The sequence below is a fragment of the Setaria italica genome, chromosome V (genome assembly GCF_000263155.2).
Source record: "Setaria italica strain Yugu1 chromosome V, Setaria_italica_v2.0, whole genome shotgun sequence".
NCBI lineage: Eukaryota > Viridiplantae > Streptophyta > Magnoliopsida > Poales > Poaceae > Setaria > Setaria italica.
The window spans coordinates 1,822,807-1,844,927 of NC_028454.1; the positions used below are offsets into that span (position 1 = coordinate 1,822,807).

Sequence of the window (22,121 nt, forward strand, 5' to 3'; positions counted from 1 at the left end):
GTCGTCGAGAAGTTAGCGGAGAAGGCCATGAAGGCGTGTTTTGCCGCCGACGAGCCCGATGAGGTCGCCAGCGAGGATAGCGCCCGAGACGCCGAGACCGCAGGGCCCAGGGGTGGACGGTAAATGAAACACCGTCCAGCCGCCCCGGCTGCAGGTCTGCAACAGCGCTGGGTCCAGCTCGTCTGCAACAGCCGCCCCCGGCCCGGCTTCAGCAGCCGTATCCCATTCCCTGGCGAGCCGGGAACGCGTCGCGCACCATCGTGAGCCCCTCGCAGATTTGCTCGTCGACGGGCTAGGCGCCGTTTGGCGCGGGTGAACACCACAGAGGCGGGGCTGTGCGATGGCCTTGATCACTTGGCGAGCATGGTCGGCGCCACCAAAGCGTGCGAACAGCTCCAGCTGCGTCAGCAGCGGCTCTACTATACGGTCTCGCACTCGCACCCAGGACCCAGCAATGTCATCATTCTTCAACTCATCATGCGGCACTCGGCCGTCCCCGACGACGGTCGTTCTTGAGGGTCTTCGCCGGCGCATAAAGCAGTGGCATTTCCAACGGGCGGCATGCCGTGACCATGGGATTCCAGTGGAGATGGCGCCATGCGTAAGGTGGTAATGGATCATGACCTTCGTACCTTCTTCGTAATCTAACTTAGCCCTATCTATTTTTAGTTTAAAATCATATATTATTATGATCCGATCCTTACAAAGCTCGATCCGTAAATTTGCTAGAAATTAGAGGGTCCTTTACCACCTGTGCGCTAGCCCGGCAGGGCCGCACGTCACTGTCAAAGTCAAATCGTGGCATTCCCTGATCCGAGCTCAGAGGACACGCACGTCCCCTCGAAGGCGCGCAGCGCACTCGGGCCTCTGAGCGACGGCGCCGCGCGAGGCAGATGTATCCAGGCTCATCCTCGCAGCGTACGCCAGGAACACGAGCCACTTGTGCCGCCGTCCGGCAGCCGGAGCTCACGCTGTCCAGCGTTTCGTGATCGGCGATGCCTTCGCGCGCGTAAGCGCCATCGATGGCGATGATTGACGGCGCCTTCTCCCGGGCGAGGCCAAACACGCACGCCGGCGAGCGCATCGGAAACCCTGTGCAGCAGAACGCCTGCGAAGCTAGCGCCGAAGGTCACGAAGGCGTGGCTATCGCCGACGAGCCTGGTGAGGTCGCCAGCGAGGCGAACGCGTCCAGGAGCCGAGACCAAGGGGTGGACGGTAAATGAAATACCGTCCACCCCTTGGGCCCGTCGCGACCGTCGGATCGGACTCGAGCGGGTGAGATCGTTTGCGGCGTAAGAGGAGGAGCGGCGACGCGCGTGGTGGCATTCCTAGACCACCGCCGCGGTCCCAGCAGATGATCCTCCCGGCCGTGGATAGGGACAGCGGGCAAACGCGGCGCAGGGCGGCTGCACGCCGCGGCCATGTTGTAGCTCTCGCCTCTCGCCGGCGACGGCTGCGTCCGCCGTGTCCTTCCCGACGCAGCGGATCGACGACGCCGACGTCCCCTCCAGGCCTCCACGATGCCGCACGCGAACGAGGTGGCGCAGCGGCAGCATTGGAGTGCGCTGCAGCGTGTGGGGAAGAGGCGCGGACGGCGGACCTCTCGGGGCGAGACCCTGTGCTTGCTTTGCTTGCAGTTGCAGCAAGAAGCCATTTGCTTGCAGTTGCAGCAAGAAGCCAAATAGGCCGGAGTTGTGCTCAAATTGAAATTAGTTATTCAAGGTTTGCACCGTCCGGGTTGGCAAATCACCGAAGAAATGGCCCAGTATTTGTTATCAATGACTTATAGATAATGTAACTGACAAAGTAAGCAGGCAGATGATTCAGATAATAACCATTTTTGGTTGAGGAAATGCCAAACTTCAGCATAACAAACGACTGCGTTAGAAAAAATGAGAGATTTATTCCAAAAAAAGAGAGAAGGACGAATTAGAATCATCCAGAAGCAGAACCAGCAATTCCATGAATTGCTTTATAGAAACACAACATTACGGAGCTCAAGTGTCGTGTAGGGTGTAGCTCGCAGTTGTAGCTACAGCATCACAGATGGTCAGTAAGACTAAGACCGCTTATCATCTGAGATCATCCTTATATATTTTATGTACAAAATAGGAGGGTGCACGGGGAAAAAAAGGTCATTTTGTCAGGTACGGAAGAATGTGAAGTTCTACAATACCACTTTCCTCCAAATATTGAAAAGTGCTGCCTTCCTTGGAAACTCTTCATCTGAGGCTGCCCTGTTTACCTCTTTGCTCAGAAAGTCAGAAGGTAGGTTTTCCTCCACGGTCAGATTGCTGGGCTTGTTTCTAGCAGTCATTGTTTCTTTCGAGCATGCAGGCACCGTGTCACCATCACTTCCTGGAGCACCAACAAAGTTCTTGCCTCTTTCCAAACCATCAGGATTGAATTTCAGCCTGCGGTTTCTGTTTCCTCTGCAACTTTAACCCCCCAGAAGCTTACAGTTCGAACACGATAGAACAAATCCCCTTCTGCAGTTTAGGCTGATACTAGTATGACACCAACTCTACGATATAGTGGGATCAGATACCGTTGTTCTCTTGTCTGTTCTCATCCTGGCAATCCTAGGCCCAACATTCCTGGCCTTGCTCTTTGCAGATGCTTTTCTTGGAATAGAGCGCTGTACAATCCGGATCGGTATTCCCCCGATGTTGAAATCTTCCTTGAGAGACTTCGTCAAGAACCTGATATCTGTATCAGATAGCTGAGCCTTCCCACTCATGAAGGCAACAAACGTTGGTGGCCGTGCTTTCACTTGAGTGAAGTACTTGACTTTTGGCTGTGTGGCTGAATCTTTCCAGGAGTGTCGGCTCATAACCTATAACATAATTTACAAGGTATTAGAGGTAACGATCGGTATAGATGCCTGCATGGCATGAATGACCAAAGTAGCCAAGAGGTAGACATGAACGTGTACAAAATAAGAAGTGATCTTAGAATAAGTAGCAAGCTTAGATGCTGGGCTGAATCCATAAATGCTTAGATCAACCACTAGAAGGAAGTGCATTTTCTAAAGGACCTCCAAAACTATCCCACTTTTCACTCATACAATTCCACTTTCTAGTGATATAGGCAACTTATCTTACACAATCTAAGTTGAATCTAAAGGGCAAGATTTAAGTTCCTATGCTCCTAAACAAACTAACTGTGGATAGGATGTTTACCTTACGCAACCAACGGTTGAGCCGTGAGGTTGACAATCTTAAACACCAGGTCTCATAAGTATCTATAACCTGGCGCATCACAGCAATCCGCCCCCTCCCCTCCAATGCTGACACAAAAACAACTGGTATTCCTGTAACCTGCCAAATGGGGAAAAAACATCAATCTGGTTAGAAGGGAGCATGCACAAAGATAAAAGAGAAATAGCTAATGGTCAAGAAATTTAGACTGGATCTCCAGATATTAACAAGCACCAAGTCAAAAAGAACTTAAGTGACTTTGTCAAACGAGGAACATGACAAAATCACTACTCCATCAGTTTATGTAGTAAAGCATTTGCATTTGTGATGATCAACAACATCAAAGCCTTTCAGTCCCAAGCAAGTTGGGATAGGCTAGAGTTGAAGCACAACAGGAGCATGTTTAACAGTTCCACAAAAATAAAACAGATGTTTCATGTTTGCATTCAGTTACAATTTAACAGTTCCACGAAATATCAAATTCATCAATGAAAAGTGCTTCATCAACTATTAAGGGGGGAAATGGTAAACTGCAAATATCGGATCCCAATATATTTTACAATTTTTTACATTGCAATTTTCTCAAAAGTTACAGGTATTCAAGCAGCCAGTAAGTGAACTATTACCATTACATATCCATTATAGAGTAACAGTATTTAAATCCATTGTGATTGATAATCAGATGTCTTCAAGGATGAAAACCAGCATATTATGAAGTAAAAAAAACAATTACCTGAGGAATGACAGTCTGAATTTCTGTTGGAACTGCATCCAACACCTTTTCAAACAGCCGTTGGTTATCTCTAAGGAGATCCATTTTGTTGACAATCACAACAAGTCCACGGCCCTCTTCTATTGCTTGTCGTGCTATCACAACTTCTGGATGATTCATACTACTTTTGGACTTCGCAATCTACATGTCCATAGAAATTTATCATGGAATTGGCTGTTATAATTCAAACGATATTTAACATGCACGAAGAATTGAAGACATCAGTAAAATCAGACCAGGACATCAAAGAGGTTGCTACTGATCTCAATGATTTAAATAGGACTGTGCACTGATACCAGAACATCAAGCTAACAAAAGCTAAACAAATATCCACTCTGGTGTCATGTAAACATGTAATAAGTACTGAAAAATATTGAGGGTGTACTTCACTACCACGCCACATGATTGATGATATGCAGCTGGCACTAGATAAGTAGAAAGTGGAGATGCTTCCGCTTAATCACATACAAGGAAGTATGCTAAGTCAGAACTTTACCGCTCGTTGGCTCTGCATATCAAAATGAAAGTAGTACCTTTTCAGCATCCAGCACAAGAGCAACAATGTGAGCTCTCATAAGGTTCTTTCTCGACTGCACAACACTCAAAGACGCTGGCCCTTTCTCCTTCCCTGATCTTTCCATCCAACCTGCAGTGTCCACCTGCGCCACGAAAAGGAAGAAAGCGATTAGACCACTATCCACACAGAGACAGGTTGCATGAAGGCTATTCCATAAGCTGCCAGGCATCAATTTTTTTATAAGTTTAGCTTGCTCGAGCGATAAATTATAGAAATTATATGAAAATTTGCTGAATGATATGATTCCGTTTGGCTAAATTATTAGCTGCATAGACATAAGACCATCCTTGTATTTTGTGGCATCAGTTTGTAGAGCCTCTGTAACCATCACCCTAGTCATTTACTGTTGCTCAGTAGTTTAGGGGATAAGCCAAATAAAACTCTAGTATCTTGATACCTGGAACTTCGGCTGTCAATAAAAGAGGTGAAATCCACACTATACATAACAGAAAATGAGCACAGTCCGACTTCTTTATTGTTATAGTCATTAGTAGTAAGATTTTTTTTAGCAAAAACATGATATGAATTATTATGATAAGTGGTTCCTGTTGGATTTCAACTCTAGCCTGCCCCAACTTGCTTGGGACTGAAAGGCTTTGATGTTTTTTTATGTTGATGTTATGAATTATTAAATATTAATGCATGCAAAATAAAAACAAATTATATTTCCATGTTGCAAGTGTCACTACAGCACATATCACCACTAGTATTCACAACATAAACACAAAAATGTAGCAGTATAATACAAAGTGGTGCAAAAGATTAAAATCATAGAGAAGAAGTTAACTTACTAAATACACAGTTCGGTTATCGAACTGAAACTGAGCCCGAATCGAGTCCCTTGTTAAGCCAGCCTCTGGACCAACCAAAACTCTTTGTTCTTGCAGCAAGGTATTCAAAAGGGTAGATTTACCAACATTAGGACGCCCCACAATTGCCAGCTGCAAAGGTAACTTGCTCTCATCACCTTCATCTTCATGGGCCTCAGTTTCAAACCCAGCGGTAGGGTCTTCTTGGTTGAGTCCATCTATCAAATGTCAATGTAAACCATGAACACTAAGGTTGTAGGTTGCAAGCATGGGTCCCATCTATAACATTAATGTTGTAGAATCATAAATTGTCTAATTACTAGAAAAATGTATAGCGTTTTCTAAGGATACACTAAGCTGTCTCAAACGTCTGATAAGCAACAGTTACTGATTCATAAGGCCCAAATTCCTCAATCCACCTAACTAAAAATGGGTTGCTGTGCTACAGAACTTGTACAATAAACTGAAACTGACAGTCACTGATTTATAAAGCCCAATTGCTCAATCTCCCAATGTTATAATAATTTTCAGACATGACATATACTTCAATGGAACTAAAATGGAGACAGATATAGCAAACAGAGCAGTCATATTCGTTTCAGTTGCCTCTATACCTAACCAATATCTAATATCTGCTTAGCCTAATACCTCATATTGGCAAAAAAGTGTATTAGTTTCTTCAAACAGTACAACAACAGGCGAAGACAAAGATCTTGGCCAAAGAAATATTAGCAGTTATTTTTTTCCCCTCAAACACGCGAGAGATTGCAACTGGTCCCTTAAAAAAAGCAACCACATCACCTCCAAAGATGGGGCTTGAGCAGGTTGCAAAAACACTCAAACACGATCACCCGTTAGAGAAAGAGAAATATTAGAAGTTGGTCACTAAAGATCAAAACAAATAGTACAAGTAGCAAAAGCATTAGATATACTGCTGCAAACTTACTGTTTGGAAGCTGAGACATGTACTCCTCAAACAATGGCCTGAGTACCTCATAAAGTTCTGCCATCCCCAGGCCAGTCTCTGCAGATATTGCAACAGGATCTCCAAACCCCAACTTGTGTGCTTCTCCAGCAGCAGCAGTCAGAACTCCATGCTCATCAAGTGACTCGGACTTGTTCATTGCAACAAGTGTATGTATCCCAGATGCATGCTTGCGAAGCCATTGCCCAACCTCAAGATCCAGCGGTTGTAGGCCATCCCTTTAAAGACAAATGCATTTTTACTAGGCGACAAGCAACAACATCTTCACCTGACTCCATGATGAGAACAAGAACTACCAAACTCACCTCACATCAATCAAGAAAATGGCAAATTGGGACCTAGACAACACATTCCCGGTCATGTCTGCTGTCCGAGCGAGAATGCTACCAGAAGTTGCTGCTGTCTCGAGTCCAGCTGAGTCAAGCACACGGAAGCGGAGATCTCCAAGCTTCGCAATTCCTTCACGGATATCACGAGTGACATGATCCCCAGGAGTATTGTATACCAATGCCTCCCTCCTCCGTATAAATCTAACAAAAACATTGAAACAGTTCAAATAAGAAATTTAAATTTAATCGAGCAGAACTAGTAGAACATAACATAATTAGATAGAAATTCTGATCCATAAAACGGAGAGCAGAAATCGCATCTCACATTTCATAGTACTAACATCAATTGCAAGGTCCATGTAAAATGGAGGTAGCAGCTGTAGCAGAGCATCTATGCATATAAGCTGGAGACTGGAGAGTCGAGACATATGTTTATAAAAGTGCAAGCTGAACAGAAATCCGCGTGACGAAATGAGCTGCATAAGAAAAGGTGTTTGTGCTAGTGGTGCGGTCTGAGACTCGAGGCGGCCTCAAGGTGTTCATGGAAATGCCGCCCCCTTGGAGCTGCATGGAATCTACAGGCGACAGCAAACGGCCGGATGCCTTCGCGAGACGCCTCTCACCTGTTGAAGAGGGCTGACTTGCCGACGTTGGGGCGGCCGACGAGGATGACAGTGGGCAGAAGGGCGGCGTCAACCTTGGTGAAGTCGAAGCGCGACTGCTTCATGGGGTTCTTCCTGGCCTTGCCCTTGGGCCTCACGGGGGGCACCAAGTCCTCGGTGGCGGTGGAGAACCAGTAGCCGGCGGAGAACGGAAGCCGAAAGATGGGAGGAAGCGCTGGACCTGCGTTGGTGAGCCGGATGGTGAGGGGATGCGGAGGGGTTCAGGGGTTAAAGCTCGGGTGAGGAGGCGGGCCTTACCGAGAGGCGGAGACGGCGGGAGGCTCCGAGCGGAGGGGATGAGACGGTGGTGCAGGAGGGCCGCGGCTGCCGGACGGCCCCGGCGGACGGCGGCGCGGAGAACGGCAGCGGCGGCCGCCATATTTCTTTCCGAAGAAGTGGAGAGACAGAGACTGGAGAAACTCGAGAAAAAGCAAGGCGCAAATGGGCCAGACGCCGTTTTGTTTCGCGGCAGGAAAGCAGGCCTGCTGCGTCCACGTTGATTTGGGCTTGCAAAATGAAGCTGCTGGTGGCATTCGCCGCTGGAAATATTGCTCATGTCAATTTAGGATGCGTTTGGTTGGTTGTATCATTTGATTCATGTCAATTTAGGGTGCGTTTGGCTGGTTGTATCATTTGATTTATGTATGAAATGATTTAAAATAATAATGATCATTTTGTTTGGTTGGGTGAATTGGACCAACTCATCCAGGATGAGACCATCCCACTTAGTACATTATTCTACTAATTAGCATATGGTATAAGCAAATTGGTTGAGCCACCTCATCCAGGCATGCATCATGCATGATGCATTCAACCAAACACACCCTTAGTTCAAATGAAGATGCTCCTACGAATTTCGATGAAAATAAATAATTCAAGATTTGAGCTGCTAGACATTTTTAAGAGTTAACGTGGAACTTCAGCATGACTACAATTTGTAGGTTGGACACTGTCGCACATCCACAGCAAAATGCGGACACGCACATCAGCGCGATCCAAATACTCGAAACAATGGGAACGCGACACCAGAATGGTTAAACCAAAAGAGTCCAGAAATGCTTTTCACAGTAAAACATGATTTGGGGGGCACGGAACCAAGCATAATTTGGTTCCGTTACAGCATCATACAAGACATCATGATATAATGTTACAATTGATTGCGGCTCCTGCCGTACATTGTCCGAAGGAGCAAATCATAACAATTAGACAGACGGGTGTAGGAAGCTTCAGACTACATTACACTGTTAGCAGCCTGGGATCAACATAACACCATAAGTTTACGTAAACTACTTAACTTACTGCGTCAGAGCTACCGCCTACATCAGAGCCTAGGTCGCCTATCCATAATTACAACACAGGTAAATACAGATAGATACAGGAGATACATAGATTAGAGCAGATGTTAATCTATGTCAAGTCTCCTCAAAAGGCTTCCGCTTAGTCAGAATCGCTATCATACTCGAGAAAGCGATACTCCCTTGGCCCACCAAGTCTAAGTGCTATGGTTCCGGAGTTCTCTTCGCGCCACTCCATTTGTTCCTTCTCAGCGAGCTCTATAACCTATCACAAACGTTTATTTTACAACAATCTCAGCCATGGCATATGATAGACCATCAGGTAAAAAGAAAAGCATACAGGATCAGGTTATTAGAGGCAATGAGAAAAGTTTAGATTCTACACAACATTATAATCACAATAATCAATCAGGAAAATGAGTTTGATATGCTGGGAGAGGTTCGTAACCTAAGCTGTATCAACTCAGCAAACCAAACCAAGAGTGTCTGACTTTGACATGCTTTGGCTTACGACAAAGTATTTTAGGAGAGCTCTATTAATTTGCAAGGCACACAAACTGTATATGTTACCATATAAACGAACATGGAAACAAAACCTAATGATACCAAATTTACAACTCATACAGATACTTTCTTACCGATCGCTTTATTTTCCCCTTCCCTGTACCTTCTGAACCACAACCAGTAATAACCCTCAGCAATACAGCTGTTTAAATAGCAAAGGAATAAAGGAAAAGGAAAAGGCATAACAAAGTATTAGATCATCAAAAGATGCAGCTGAGTAACAAATCAAAGACAGCGGCGGTAGAGATTACAGTATCTGATCATGTGTCAAATACTCACATGGCATGCAAATACAAATCATCATGTGAACCTTGAGAAGCTTCATAGCTTGTTGGACATGTTGACCATGCAAGTCGATAGTTACTGTGTTCGTTATATGCTTATTTCTGCAAGCAGAATATTAGCTCTCAGAAGCAAACTACAAAAGGTATTTGAAAGAGTGGAACAATTACCTGGCTTCAAATATATTCCTGCTGGCCTTCTCATCTTCCATGCGGGCCAGTTCACGATAATGTTTACCCTGAAATAAGGAAAAAATTATTGGAACTCCGGTTGCAATGCACAAACAGTCAATAAACTACGCCTTGCACATGACTGACACAACCACCTAAGTGTACAGGATCTTTAATTTTGTTCTATTGGATGATGCTCACAGGAGCATTGCAGCATGGACCCTAGTTAGAGGGGCTGATACTGCTGTTGTACTAGCTTTCCATGTGGTAAGAACAGCACATCAGTTAAAATATCCTTCATCTGCCATTTACAGTGGAAGGTGGAATTCTTCCTTCTGTTTCTTTTAGAGTGACATAATTATCTTAGCCCTTGCATATTGAAGTTCAGATTCACACCTCTTCTGCAAGGTAAGCAGCATATGATTTGTCTCCCTTTGAATACGCAAGGGCAGCCTGTCAGGGAAAAACAAACAGACAATAAGAGATACCAAACAAGAAAAAGAAACTTGTATGATAAAATTGGCTCAAGCAAAACTCATCCCAAAAAACATACTTTCTGATAGTATTCTTTCATTTTATCATAATGCCTTGCAGCAACGCCACGGAACTCCCGGTAGCCATCCCCTTAACACAAAGCAATAAATTGTTGCATCAACAATCAAAATGTGCAATAGACAATAGGTGAACAAGAGTAACTCGTATAGTTTCCATCAAGAAATTGTTCTAACATGCAAAAGAAGTGCGCTCACTGATTACTTAAAACAAGGGAGAAAAGGGATAGGTACAGTCTCAATTCAAAGCACGTTGCACATCTAAAAAAAACATACATCAGGGGCTTGTTTGGATGGGAGTGATTAGGCCACACCCCCATGGATTAAAAGGGAAACTGAAATTGTTTACCCATCAAACCCAAGGTTTGAGTCAAAACTTATCTTAATAAAACCTAGCTTGAACATACCAGACGGGTAATGCAGATAACAATGAAAAGGGAAACTGAAAAGACAGTTTAGGTCAATTATACAAAAATTTACATACCATTTTTAGGCCTTTCTTGATTGTTTGATGCGACAGAAGAATTGAACGACTGCAGCTTCTTTACTACCTTTTTCCAGTCCATAGAACTTGGCTCATATGTGCGCATTTCAGGAATTTTAAACAGTGAATCCAAGACCTGTTGAGGGTCAGCTTTCACTTCAGTTGACCTTGAAGGGAATGTTGGTGAGCGTGGTGCCTCCATAACAGCCTTTGCATAACTGTAGAACCAAACACCAAAGTTATAAATAACAGCCAGTTAGACAAAGTAGAGGTGCAAGTATATGTAGTTGCAGTAACAACTGCCATTAGCATCTCAGAATTAACTAGCTGTACTATTGAACTCAACCATTATTAGGTAAATCAGTGTGGCCGCAGAGTTTGTGGCTCAAGGGATCATGTGGCCTGCTCAGAAAATAAAAGGCACCAGGCAATGGAGATAAATAAAGTATGGCCACAGCAAATTGATGAGGAATTGAGGTAATTATTCAAGTTGGAGGGATGACAAGGCCAAAACACCAAGGTGATAACAGATTGATATGTGGAAGTGAACTAGATCTTGGTGAGGGTAAGGGAGGCGGGATGGATATAAAAATGGTTTTGAACAAAATATCCATGGTTGTAACTGGTGTGACAACCCAGGGGTGCATAATGGGACAAACCACATCACACATGCATGCCTCCAGACCCTACCAATAGTGGCAGGTGGGTTCATATATACTTTCTCAACTTGAATCCTTTATAATCACAACACCATTTCATAATCACCAAGGCAATCCCCATGAAACAGCAACTCCACCTACAGTTTCTAGAAACTAGATCCTCCTATAAATTGATCCTTTGTAACCCGTCAAGAATGCCCACCATGCAAAAGTCAATCAGACAAAAACATATTTAATACAAGTTATGAAATACAAATGAAAACGATCCCTAGAGAAGAATTATTTCCGTAAATAACTCCAACAATATTTCTCGTGATGTATCCACAAACAACAAGACACATGAGTCATGCCAAACAAAATTTAGAGCAGCATAGATAACAGGTTTGTAAACTGAACATATGGCCAGATCACTTGGCAGGGTTGGCTCACCTAATCTGAGGTTCGCCCCATAGGAACCCATGTCCTAATTCAGACTGGAGACTAGCGTTGGACTCTTGATCAATCAACTGAGTAAAATTATAATATTAGAATATAATATTTGCAGTAAACAAACATATTGACCCCAACAAGGAATCAGGAACACAAAATGCCATTAATAGGTAAATAGCAAACTGAATAAAACATCATATCCATTTTAAGTTGGGACTTTTATCAGCTTCAAAATGAACACAGGTTGCTTGAGACAAAAGGCTTGTCAAAGTGAACAACATGACCAAAAAGGTTCCATTTTCCTTCCTGCTAACTGCTAGCAACCACAACAGCTTCAATATGGTACCAATTCATCATCATCATCAACAACAACAACATAGCCTTTCAGTCCCAAGCAAGTTGGGGTAGGCTAGAGTTGAAACCCAACAAGAGCCACAAATCAGGGTTCGGGCACATGAATATGGTACCAATTCATCATTTAAAAAAAATAACCTGGTGTACTGAACTCATTAGTTCTAACATATATTGCACTGAAAAGGTTAATTTAAAGTTTGGTCTCAGCCAAAATATCAATGCAAATCTTTTGCATCCAAGAGAACAGGCACTAAATTAAAACTGTGCAAAGCAAACACCTGGCGTGGACTTCTTTTATTGCCTGCGGGCAAGTTGTCTAAGGATAGCCCATTTCCAGGGAACATATTCAGATGGCTGGTCCCATTTCTTCCAGCATTTGGATGATGTGTTTCCATGATTTGGACAGAAGACACCCCAGAGATATCAAGCAATGCATCCAAAGCCTGAAATCAATTTCATTAGTACAATAGTACAGACCAATAGATAGTTTCCATTCAGCATATAAAGCAGGTGACTAGTTCTTGGTAGGCATTTGGATTTTTTATGGTAAGAAGGTCCATGCAAGACACAAAGGAAATTTCCCAGTTTCAAAGGAGTTGTAACTTGCTCCTTGCCCAAAGAACTACATAGAGAATCCTCCAAAAACAACAAAAGGAGGATTGAAGATAAACAGATAAGACCCACAGAAGTGTTTTATACTACATATTCTCCACCTGGACACAAAGGCTAACCCGAGAACCATGCATTAACATGCCTGAGGCATGAAATGTACAGATTAAAAGCAAAATGAACCACTGGTTAACATAGAGAACATACCAGTTTCTACTCAATCCAATAGGTGCAATGGAATTTTATTGAAATACGAAAAATGTAAAGCCAGGTTAAGCTCACTGGGAAATGTACCCAACAAAATAAATGTTTACCTTCTCAACATCATACCCATACTGACCTGCAAATGGACCAGATAAAAGTACCATCATAAGAGTTTTTTTCCAACAAGATAAGCAGCGAATTGGCATGCAAGTTGCAGAAACTAAACAACAGGAAGAAGCAAATTTCAATATACTTAAATTGATTTCAATTGAAAACACAGAAGTTTGCCAACAGTAGTTTTAGATTGTGAAAAGAGTACAAGACGTCTAAGGCTAAAAACAAACAATTCATCAAATCACTTCACATAACAGAGTTCATAGCTTTCACAACACATAAAAGCATTAGGTAGTTTTGCATACAAAGAGATGGAATGAACATTTTCCTGTTCCAACAAGTCATATAGCAAGAAACGGAATCTTTCAGTTAATCACAGCGTTGCCCAGTCCTCCCACAAGCAAATAAGACAAAAGGTAAAATATTCAAACAAACATCCTCCATCGGAACATAATGTAAGCTCAGCAAGTAAGGCTGAAATACATGTTTCCCTAGCAGCAGGCCAGCAATCCACTTAACTGGGTACAACTGAACCTTGGCCTTGCCCCTTTCTCTACTTTCTCTGAGCTTCACAAGTCCTTTCACAAGACCAATTGAAAATCCAATCTTCCGAAATGACCTTGACCAAAGCACCTGTTGCTCAAAGCCATCGTCTTTGCCTTGTTCACTGAATACATCGGCAACGTAGGTGGCATCGCTCAATCAATTTGCCACACATCACAAGGGGAGGCAGGCAATTAGACAGCATACTACCTTACATTTTAGTTGACCATGGCAAAACACACAACCAACAGGCAAAATACTCAAGCGACCTTGTAAACTTTTTACTTCACACCTAAAGAGACAAAAAAAATGGTAACAATGCAAATTTGAATGACAATCAGTCAAAAGATCGTTCTTTTACAAGATTTTTTTGTTGAGAATCCTATTTAAAACTTGATATAATTGACACTTTCTTTTTTAACTCATAATAGAACCTACATCTGAGCAGGACAGAACAAGATGCCGAAAAAATGCAATCTTTTGAACCCTATCTACTTCCTCAAAGGGGATAGGATTTTTTAATTCACGGCACCAAATTCCGCTTAAATGTAACAATGGCGCGAAATGGTCAATGCACAACATTCTGAACAGAAAACTGGATCGGCAAGAGAAAAATGACTCACCGAGCACGTCTCTGACCACGCCCATGCCAAGCTCGGAATTATCCCCGAGCATGGAGCACAGGAACTGCTCGGCCTCTTCAACACTGTACTTGCGGCCAGCAGGCCCGCCATCTTTCTCCCCATCCCTACCCTTCCACGCACTTGGCGCGCTCACAGGGGGAGTGGCGGACCGGGTGTAGTCCTTGCCGATGACGTCCGCGACCATGCCAGTCGCGGCAACCGCAACCCTCTTGGGCCTCCGACCAGCCTTCCTTCCACCAGATCCACTGTGCGGCGAGAGATCCGGCGGCGGGGGAGGCTGCGGCGCCGGCTGCGGGGGCTGCGGCGGCTGCGTGTCCTGCGTGGAGCCCAGGATACCCGCGGCCAGGAAGGGGTCCCCGCCAGCCTCGCGGTAGGCGGAGTCGACCTGGTCGATGGTGGCGCTGGCGAAGGCGTCGAGCAGCCACGCGAGGTCCCGGCGCTCCTCCCCCGCGGCCAACGAGGACGCGGTGGACCCGGACGACGAGAAGGCGGAGAAGGAGGACGTGGAGGCGGTCCCCGAGGAGCTTGCGGTGAAGATGGCCGACGTGAACGTCGAGGCCTCGCAGCTGCTGCTGGACTCCGTCTCCGAAACCGCCGCCGCCGCTAGGGTTAGGGTTTCTTGCCCCGGCGACCCGGCCTCCGAATCCACCGCCCCATCCGCCGACGGAGGTGCCGGCGCCGCCGCTGCCGCCGCCGCCGGCGAGGGCTTCTTCTTCTTCTTGCCCTTCTTCTTGGACGAGGACGGTTTCATCGCGCCGGTAGCCGTAGCCGCCCCTTCGCCCTCCTCGCCTTTCCCCTATTCTCTCCGTGTTGGCGTCGCTCCGAGAGGGGGGTTTGCTGACTGCGATTTCGATTTCGCAATTTTTTCAGTCGTGGGGGAGATGGGGGGAGGAGACAAAAGAGAAGGCGAGGAGGAGGAGCCACGCGGACTCGCGGGCGACGGCGGGGCGTGGTGGGCCCTCCTGGAACGCTCCCACCCGATGCCATGTGGGGCACGCGATGCTCGGGACCCACCTGTCATTGGGACGCTCCGGTGCCGACGGATGGATGCGGTTGGCGGGGGACTTGCGTTTACTCCGAGATACTGGTGGGTGGGGTCGGCCGGCGAGACAGTGGGTCCCGCACCGGCTGTATACTGTGAAGTGGAGAGGATCAGATCGTGTGGCACGGTGGCAACGAGAATCCCGGTGACAGGTTACATTATCTTTTCCAAGGTAACCAGAAAGCCGTGGATCAAAATTAGCCCTCAAACCACGGTCAGCATGCTGACAAAGATAATCATTATCCCGTTACCTTTCCCTCTCTTTCAGATTCATGCACTTTGGAAAAATGTTAATCCCTTCTACCGAGGCAGATTTTAGAAAACATGATAAGGTGTACATCTAAAATTTTAACAACAAAGCTATCAATTTGTTTGGGAAGGCTACTACAAAACAATAAAGCGGGTTAACTATACCATATAGTGGATATTGGTGTCGCTCAACTCCATATCTCATCATCCAGATCTTACCATACCTGATTGAGGCACGTACCAATGCTTTCTGTCGGTGCTAATTATAAGCATAGCTGTTAAAACCATGATTTTTGTGTTTTGATTTTTGTGCACGTACTATTTTGGATTGAGGATCTTGAATTCTTAATCCTACGATCGTACAAGATATATCTAAATTTCTACTATTTATATGTCAAGATTATATGATTGTGATTTTATTTGAAGACCACCAAGTGGACCTAGAGTCTATAAACATTGCTTATATGCATATCATGTGACGAAATGAAAGAAAAAATACACAACATGCAAGAGGAAAACTTTTCCATCCTTATTAGCGTTAGCAGCCATGATTACAAAGAAAAGGGACTTTCCATCGACCTTTAAAAACGAGACCATTCAGGTATTCAATCGTAATTGGTTTTTACCTATCTATGTTACCATCTCATTTCTACGTACACTGGGCTAGCATCATGAGTTATGATTTGGTGTAGCAATTGGACGAGGTGAGGCGAAATCTAGAAAATAGGATCTAGGTTTTTCACGTATTGTGTATCGTTTTCAAAAATCATATAGAACAGTGATATGAAAGTTTTTTCCAGGAGAAAGTAATATGAAAGTTATTACTATCTACATAGTAAGAAACTTTTTTGTTCAACCTGTTGCCGAAACTAACTATAAAAGTCTGATAATTCGGTGTCAACACAACCTTTGTTAGTGAGAAAGAACAATGCCCCCATTCGGTGCAACTCCAATCATATGTAGCTCCACATGGCAAGTCACTAGTATCATTGTGGGTCACTATAAAATGGGGTTGTTTCAAAAATTCGGGGAGAGGTAAAACCGACGAAGCTAAAAAATTTGAAGTTCACCGGCTATTGCTCGTGCGTGCAGGACTACACCAAACGCGCCCTTAGCTTTTATTGAAAAAAATGTGCCCTTAGCCACACGCATCTGTACAATGAATATTATTGTACAATGAATATTATTGATGTGGTAAGTGTATAACAATAACTCCTATGGACCTATGGTCCAAATACTGAAGTACTCAGGGTGCATACTAAGCGTAGCTCAACTAGTAGGTTCCTTGTGGTGGAATCTGCCCACCAGCGTTCGAGTCCTCGACTCGGCACTGGTGCTCGTATTTTTCTGGATTTATTCTAGGATTTAAACTGCGCTATTCTTTCAGTGGTAGGCGACGTACCCGTCGACAGCGAGACGCCAGTGGTAAGTTTGTCAATCTCGCCGGTTCAATCTTTCGGAGATGCTTATAGGGGTAGAGTTACGTGCATGTGTTTGTAGAGATAAGGATACATGTGTATATGCGAGCAGTGAGTGTGTGCGTTTGTACCGCGTGATTCGGAAAAAAACTAAAATAAAAGAGAAAAAGAAAGGAAAAGGAAACAAAAGATAATAATACTCTACTTGGGCTTCCATCCATCTGGCCCATCCAGCCCGTTTGCACGTTAACTTACCCTAACCCCTCCTCTGCTCCGGTGTCAAGCGCGTAGCATCCGCCGCCGGCGACCATCTCGCACGGAGCCACGTTTGCTTCCCCCATCCGCCACGATGTCGTCGGAGCCTCCACCCACCGCCGCCTCCGCCTCCCCCGCGGATGAACTCGCGACCGACCTCTCCGCCGCCACCCTCAGCAAAAAGCAGCTGAAGAAGGACGCGAGGAAGGCGGAGAAGGCCGAGAAGGCGGCGCAGCGCCAGCAGCAGCAGCAGCAGCCGGCCGACGCCGAGGACCCCTTCGCGGCCAACTACGGCGATGTCCCCGTCGAGGAGATCCAGTCCAAGGCCATCTCCGGCCGCTCGTGGACCAAGATCGGCGACCTCGACGCCGCCGCCGCGGGCCGCTCCGTGCTTATCCGTGGGGCTACGCAGGCTATCCGCCCGGTCAGCAAGAAGATGGCCTTCGTCGTGCTGCGCCAGAGCATGAGCACCGTGCAGTGCGTGCTTGTCGCCAGCGCCGACGCCGGCGTCAGCACGCAGATGGTGCGCTTCGCCACCGCTCTCAGCAAGGAGTCCATCGTCGACGTTGAGGGTGTCGTTTCCCTCCCCAAGGAGCCCCTCAAGGCCACAACACAGCAGGTTCGTTTCACTCGTATCCTGCTCCGTGATTCACTCATGCAATTCCTGCCATCACAAAGCAGCAAAACCGGCACCAACTGATCTGATGCATGTCAGTATGTTCTTATTATTGCTACATTGTGACTCTAGGAAGATGAATTAACATGGTATGTCTGTGTTGTTAGCATATACATGCTGAATCTGCTGTCAAGATAAACTAGGTTTATTGATGTCGCCTAATTCATACTTCAGACTATTCTGCTAGCTTGGTTTGTTTCAATCCCTTGACCAACTGTTCAACTAATGAATGCATTGTCTTTGTGTTCGCTTTGGATGCGATTTGCAGGTTGAGATTCAAGTAAGGAAGATATATTGCATCAATAGGGCTATCCCGACCCTTCCAATTAACCTTGAAGATGCGGCTCGGAGTGAGGCGGAGTTTGAGAAGGCTGAACAGGTACGACTCATGCATATTATGCAGATTATCTGAATTCTGTTTTGAGGAAGTGCACGATTTTGTGCTCTGTTTTTGGTACGACTCTATGATTTTGTGATGGTTCCTGTGATTGAAGGCTGGAGAGAAGCTTGTTCGTGTTGGTCAAGATACCCGCTTGAACTACAGAGCTATTGATCTTCGGACACCCGCAAATCAAGCAATATTCCGGATCCAGTGCCAAGTCGAAAACGTGAGTGTTTGATATTATATGTATTATTGTTAATTTGCTACTATACTATTCATTTATGTATTGTGCCGCATCAGATAGCATGCTATATGATTTGTGATTTAGCTAGTAAGCTAGCATTGTTCTTCTTCTATTGACTAAAGTGAATCTGCTAGACCTTCATGCTTTCATGTTAGAATTATAATCTTTGATAAAAAGGTTATTGTGTTTTGGGCGCCAGACTTGAATTGCAGAAGCTGTTGCTGTTGTTTAGAGGTTGTGACCCTATCATAGTACAAACAAGTGGAATGTGACTCTGTCTGATTGCACTACTCATGAAACTAATTTTACAATTCAGCATGAACCATTTTTTTTTCAAGACCATTTGTTTTTTCCATTCATATCTCCATCTTATGTCAGTGGTTTGTCAAGGTTCCAATCATGGTTTTTGATTATCTATTTTTAACATGCAATATTCTTCCTATTGATTTGTGCATGCTTTTCTTTGCTCAATATATGCAGAAATTCAGAGAATTTTTGTTGTCGAAAGACTTTGTTGGGATCCACACCCCAAAACTGATTTCTGGATCTAGTGAAGGAGGTGCAGCTGTATTCAAGCTTCTGTACAATGGCCAGCCTGCTTGTTTGGCACAATCTCCTCAGTTGTACAAGCAAATGGCTATCTGTGGTGGGTATGAACGTGTATTTGAGGTTGGTCCTGTGTTTAGAGCAGAAAATTCAAACACACACAGACATCTCTGTGAGTTTGTTGGTCTTGATGCTGAAATGGAGATTAAGGAGCACTATTTTGAGGTGAGATTGGAATGAGAGTGCTTTATTTAATTGACTGAAGCCGTGATGATTAAGTACGTCTTTTTATACACAGGTTTGTGATATTATAGATGGCTTATTCGTGTCAATATTTAAGCACTTGACTGAAAACTGCAAGAAGGAACTTGAGACAATAAATAGGCAGTATCCATTTGAACCTCTGCAGGTAAAACATTCTTACTTGTTTTATGGTTTGACTATGCAGTTATCTGGGCTGCGTAGCTCAATTGATTGACTGAAATTGTGCCAATTATGTTATGCAGTATCTAGAGAAAACCTTGAAGCTCACTTATGAGGAAGGAATTCAAATGTTGAAGGTACAAACAGGCAGCTATCTCTTGCTTTGTGTATCATACAGATGGTCATGAACTAAATTTAGTTGCTAGTTCATCTGATCCCAAATTTGAGTCCATATAGCACCCTCACATTTCTGCCCAATGCAAGTCCATCAACAAATCCAATGCACCTTTTTATCTAAGCAACTAGTTAAATACCTTATCTGTTGCGTAAACAAATTCATACATTGGATTAGCCCATCATTTCTGTTTTGCCCGTATTTAAATTCATGTAATCAGCGAAGGAAACAAGCTAACTATCTTATATATTGAATAGTTGAAGGTCAATAAGGTCTTCTATCCATCCACCTTAATTTATGCACACAGGTTCAGTGGACTTAATATTAGGGATCAGAGGTAGAACTGTAGAAGTTGCTACTGTCAAATTTTTTGTAGGCAGAAACTGACTGAACACTGGTAATTTATCTAACCAACAGGAAGCTGGAACAGAAATTGAGCCAATGGGTGACCTCAATACTGAAGCTGAGAAAAAACTTGGTCGGCTTGTTAAGGAAAAGTATGTAGACTCTACAGCACTACTGCATTTCATTATTTTATTAATTTGATAGCATGACTTCCTTTGTTATTTGTAGGTATGGCACAGATTTTTTCATTCTGTATCGTTATCCTTTGGCTGTGCGTCCGTTCTACACTATGCCTTGTTATGACAACCCAGCTTACACCAATTCTTTCGATGTGTTCATTCGAGGTGAGTGCAACAATTGTATATGTTATTACTGACAATGCATAGCAGCAATGAAAGAGAAGTATATTTGGGCAAGCCCATTTCTTCTGTGGGCATACACCATGCCTTGTTAATGCTGTAGAGTTTTTTATACATACAGAAATCAGAATTGTTGGACTTGTGATTCTTATTTATACCAGTAAAAGCAGTCTTTCGTTTTTCTCGTTCTATTGTAAATTGTGCATGGACAGGCTCTGTTATTTCTAAATTTTTATGAGTTAGGTTATCTCCTTTGGGGTTTGCGTTATAAATATATTGTCTTAGTGCCAGTGGCATAGCCAGGTGGATGTGCCGGTGTGCCTGGGCACACGCGGATTTTGCAAATGTTGGTGATCAGCTCTGTACATGGCCTAAATTATTTATGGTCAAATACAATGGTGTACTAGTGCACACCCGAAACTTTATAGCCATGCCACTGCTTAGTTCTCAACATGCACCCTAACTGATGGAGTTGTGCCTTGTTAAACTTAGCTATTAGGTTTACTTCAGTGAACATAAAACATGTTGTTGCGGGACCCCTTTGCTCTATTCCTGCTTTCAAGTATTTCCTAACATATCCATCAGTATTTAGCATTATCAAATAAGTGGATTTCTTTTGGTGCTCTGCATTTGAAGATTCCTGCTCTAGAGTGCATTTGTTTTGGCTAATGCAAATTTGCTTGTTTTTTTTGAACTCCAAACATAATTTGTTAACATCTGAATGTTGGACTGAAGCAATTTTATTGACATGGTAGGCGAGGAAATAATTTCTGGAGCACAAAGGATACACACACCTGAGCTGTTGGCCAAGCGCGCTACAGAGTGCGGCATTGATGTGAGCACCATCTCGGCGTATATTGAATCGTTCAGGTATGTTTGCGCCTATCCCATCTCCATAGTCTTGATCTGTTGGTTATTTTCTCTATCCCTACATTTTGGTACTCATTTCTATATATGCTTCACCCCCTACCCATTGTAGCTACGGTGCACCTCCTCATGGTGGTTTCGGGGTTGGCCTGGAGAGAGTGGTGATGCTGTTCTGCGCCCTAAACAACATCAGGAAGACTTCGATGTTCCCACGTGACCCGCAGAGGCTTGTCCCATAATTTCTTCTCCCAACAAAGGCAAGGATGTGGTCTGTCATGAAGCATCATAGGATCGTTTGCCATGCTGTTGCCATCCTCACCAGCCGCTGATCTTCTGCTACCGAGACCAAGAAACGATAACTGATACAATGTTAATGCGGTCTATAGTTTTTTTTCTGTTAAATTCACAAAGATGCTTGTATGTACTGGATTGTTGGAGACCTGACAATGATACGAGCTTTCTACTCCTGGGTTTTCTGATGTGTTGCACCGGTGCTGATGATCGCTAGGGGCAAGAACGTAACTGAGCATCACGTTGAATAATGTATAGTACAACGGTTGTCCTTGGCTGTTGATCAATGCGTCAGATCACCGTAGGTCCGTAGCAAATTAGCAATAGCATGATGATCGCTATGTTTACCTGGAGGCTATGCGTTTACCGTTTGCTACTAACGATGTGCGCGGCAACCTGGCCACGTTGCTCGAACTCGAATCGAAGTCGTCGTCGGCTGCAGGTCAGGGGAACCGAACCGCACCCGCAAGTTCTCGGCTTCCTATATGGGGTTGGTCATATAACCATGCATGCATGCCCGTAGTACGTTTGTATACGGTCCGTCGGGTTTTTCCTCTCTTTTAATATAAAAAAAAAACCATCGAGCGCCGGACTTGATCGCTTGCTTCTCCCG

The 22,121-nt window shown here is 44.4% G+C and overlaps 3 protein-coding genes and 1 long non-coding RNA gene across 4 annotated transcripts; 1 reads left to right on the forward strand and 3 right to left on the reverse strand.

Moving 5' to 3' along the window:
* Nucleotides 1-1,927: 1,927 nt before the first annotated feature.
* Nucleotides 1,928-7,752, reverse strand: LOC101764912 (GTPase Der). Its single transcript, XM_004971439.3, has 9 exons — nucleotides 7,593-7,752; nucleotides 7,296-7,515; nucleotides 6,649-6,873; nucleotides 6,305-6,561; nucleotides 5,341-5,576; nucleotides 4,506-4,631; nucleotides 3,934-4,113; nucleotides 3,183-3,320; nucleotides 1,928-2,836 (listed from the first exon to the last, which is right to left on the reverse strand). Exons 1-9 carry the CDS (start codon nucleotides 7,711-7,713, stop codon nucleotides 2,525-2,527), a joined length of 1,815 nt encoding a protein of 604 aa, XP_004971496.3. The 5' UTR covers nucleotides 7,714-7,752; the 3' UTR covers nucleotides 1,928-2,524.
* A 630-nt stretch (nucleotides 7,753-8,382) lies between these two features.
* Nucleotides 8,383-15,105, reverse strand: LOC101755961 (SMR domain-containing protein At5g58720). The gene is made up of 11 exons (XM_004967405.2): nucleotides 14,216-15,105; nucleotides 13,046-13,071; nucleotides 12,401-12,565; nucleotides 11,769-11,845; nucleotides 10,681-10,898; nucleotides 10,199-10,269; nucleotides 10,042-10,098; nucleotides 9,646-9,713; nucleotides 9,473-9,579; nucleotides 9,268-9,335; nucleotides 8,383-8,894 (listed from the first exon to the last, which is right to left on the reverse strand). The coding sequence occupies exons 1-11, from the start codon at nucleotides 14,985-14,987 to the stop codon at nucleotides 8,772-8,774; spliced, it is 1,752 nt and encodes a 583-aa protein (XP_004967462.1). The 5' UTR covers nucleotides 14,988-15,105; the 3' UTR covers nucleotides 8,383-8,771.
* On the reverse strand, nucleotides 13,467-14,209 carry LOC111257388. The gene is made up of 2 exons (XR_002677797.1): nucleotides 13,803-14,209; nucleotides 13,467-13,716 (listed from the first exon to the last, which is right to left on the reverse strand). It is a non-coding gene; the product is annotated as an uncharacterized LOC111257388 (long non-coding RNA).
* A 2,086-nt stretch (nucleotides 15,106-17,191) lies between the features above and the next one.
* On the forward strand, nucleotides 17,192-21,691 carry LOC101756362 (aspartate--tRNA ligase 2, cytoplasmic). Its single transcript, XM_004967406.3, has 10 exons — nucleotides 17,192-17,819; nucleotides 18,145-18,255; nucleotides 18,371-18,484; nucleotides 18,983-19,273; nucleotides 19,347-19,457; nucleotides 19,555-19,608; nucleotides 20,064-20,143; nucleotides 20,220-20,335; nucleotides 21,106-21,220; nucleotides 21,330-21,691. The coding sequence occupies exons 1-10, from the start codon at nucleotides 17,295-17,297 to the stop codon at nucleotides 21,454-21,456; spliced, it is 1,644 nt and encodes a 547-aa protein (XP_004967463.1). The 5' UTR covers nucleotides 17,192-17,294; the 3' UTR covers nucleotides 21,457-21,691.
* The last annotated feature ends 430 nt before the right edge of the window (nucleotides 21,692-22,121 follow it).

Coding starts and splice junctions, on each gene's coding strand:
- LOC101764912 (XM_004971439.3), bottom strand. CDS start 7,713: ATGGCGGCCGCCGCTGCCGTTCTCCGCGCCGCCGTCCGCCGGGGCCGT. Junction 7,516..7,592: donor CCCGCCGTCTCCGCCTCTCG/GTAAGGCCCGCC, acceptor TCACCAACGCAG/GTCCAGCGCTTCCTCCCATC. Junction 4,632..5,340: donor ATAACCGAACTGTGTATTTA/GTAAGTTAACTT, acceptor TTCGTGGCGCAG/GTGGACACTGCAGGTTGGAT.
- LOC101755961 (XM_004967405.2), bottom strand. CDS start 14,987: ATGAAACCGTCCTCGTCCAAGAAGAAGGGCAAGAAGAAGAAGAAGCCC. Junction 9,714..10,041: donor CTGCTTACCTTGCAGAAGAG/GTGTGAATCTGA, acceptor TCCTTATTTCAG/GGTAAACATTATCGTGAACT. Junction 9,336..9,472: donor GATTTGTATTTGCATGCCAT/GTGAGTATTTGA, acceptor CTATTTAAACAG/CTGTATTGCTGAGGGTTATT.
- LOC101756362 (XM_004967406.3), top strand. CDS start 17,295: ATGTCGTCGGAGCCTCCACCCACCGCCGCCTCCGCCTCCCCCGCGGAT. Junction 19,609..20,063: donor AAGGAATTCAAATGTTGAAG/GTACAAACAGGC, acceptor TCTAACCAACAG/GAAGCTGGAACAGAAATTGA. Junction 20,144..20,219: donor GGTCGGCTTGTTAAGGAAAA/GTATGTAGACTC, acceptor TGTTATTTGTAG/GTATGGCACAGATTTTTTCA.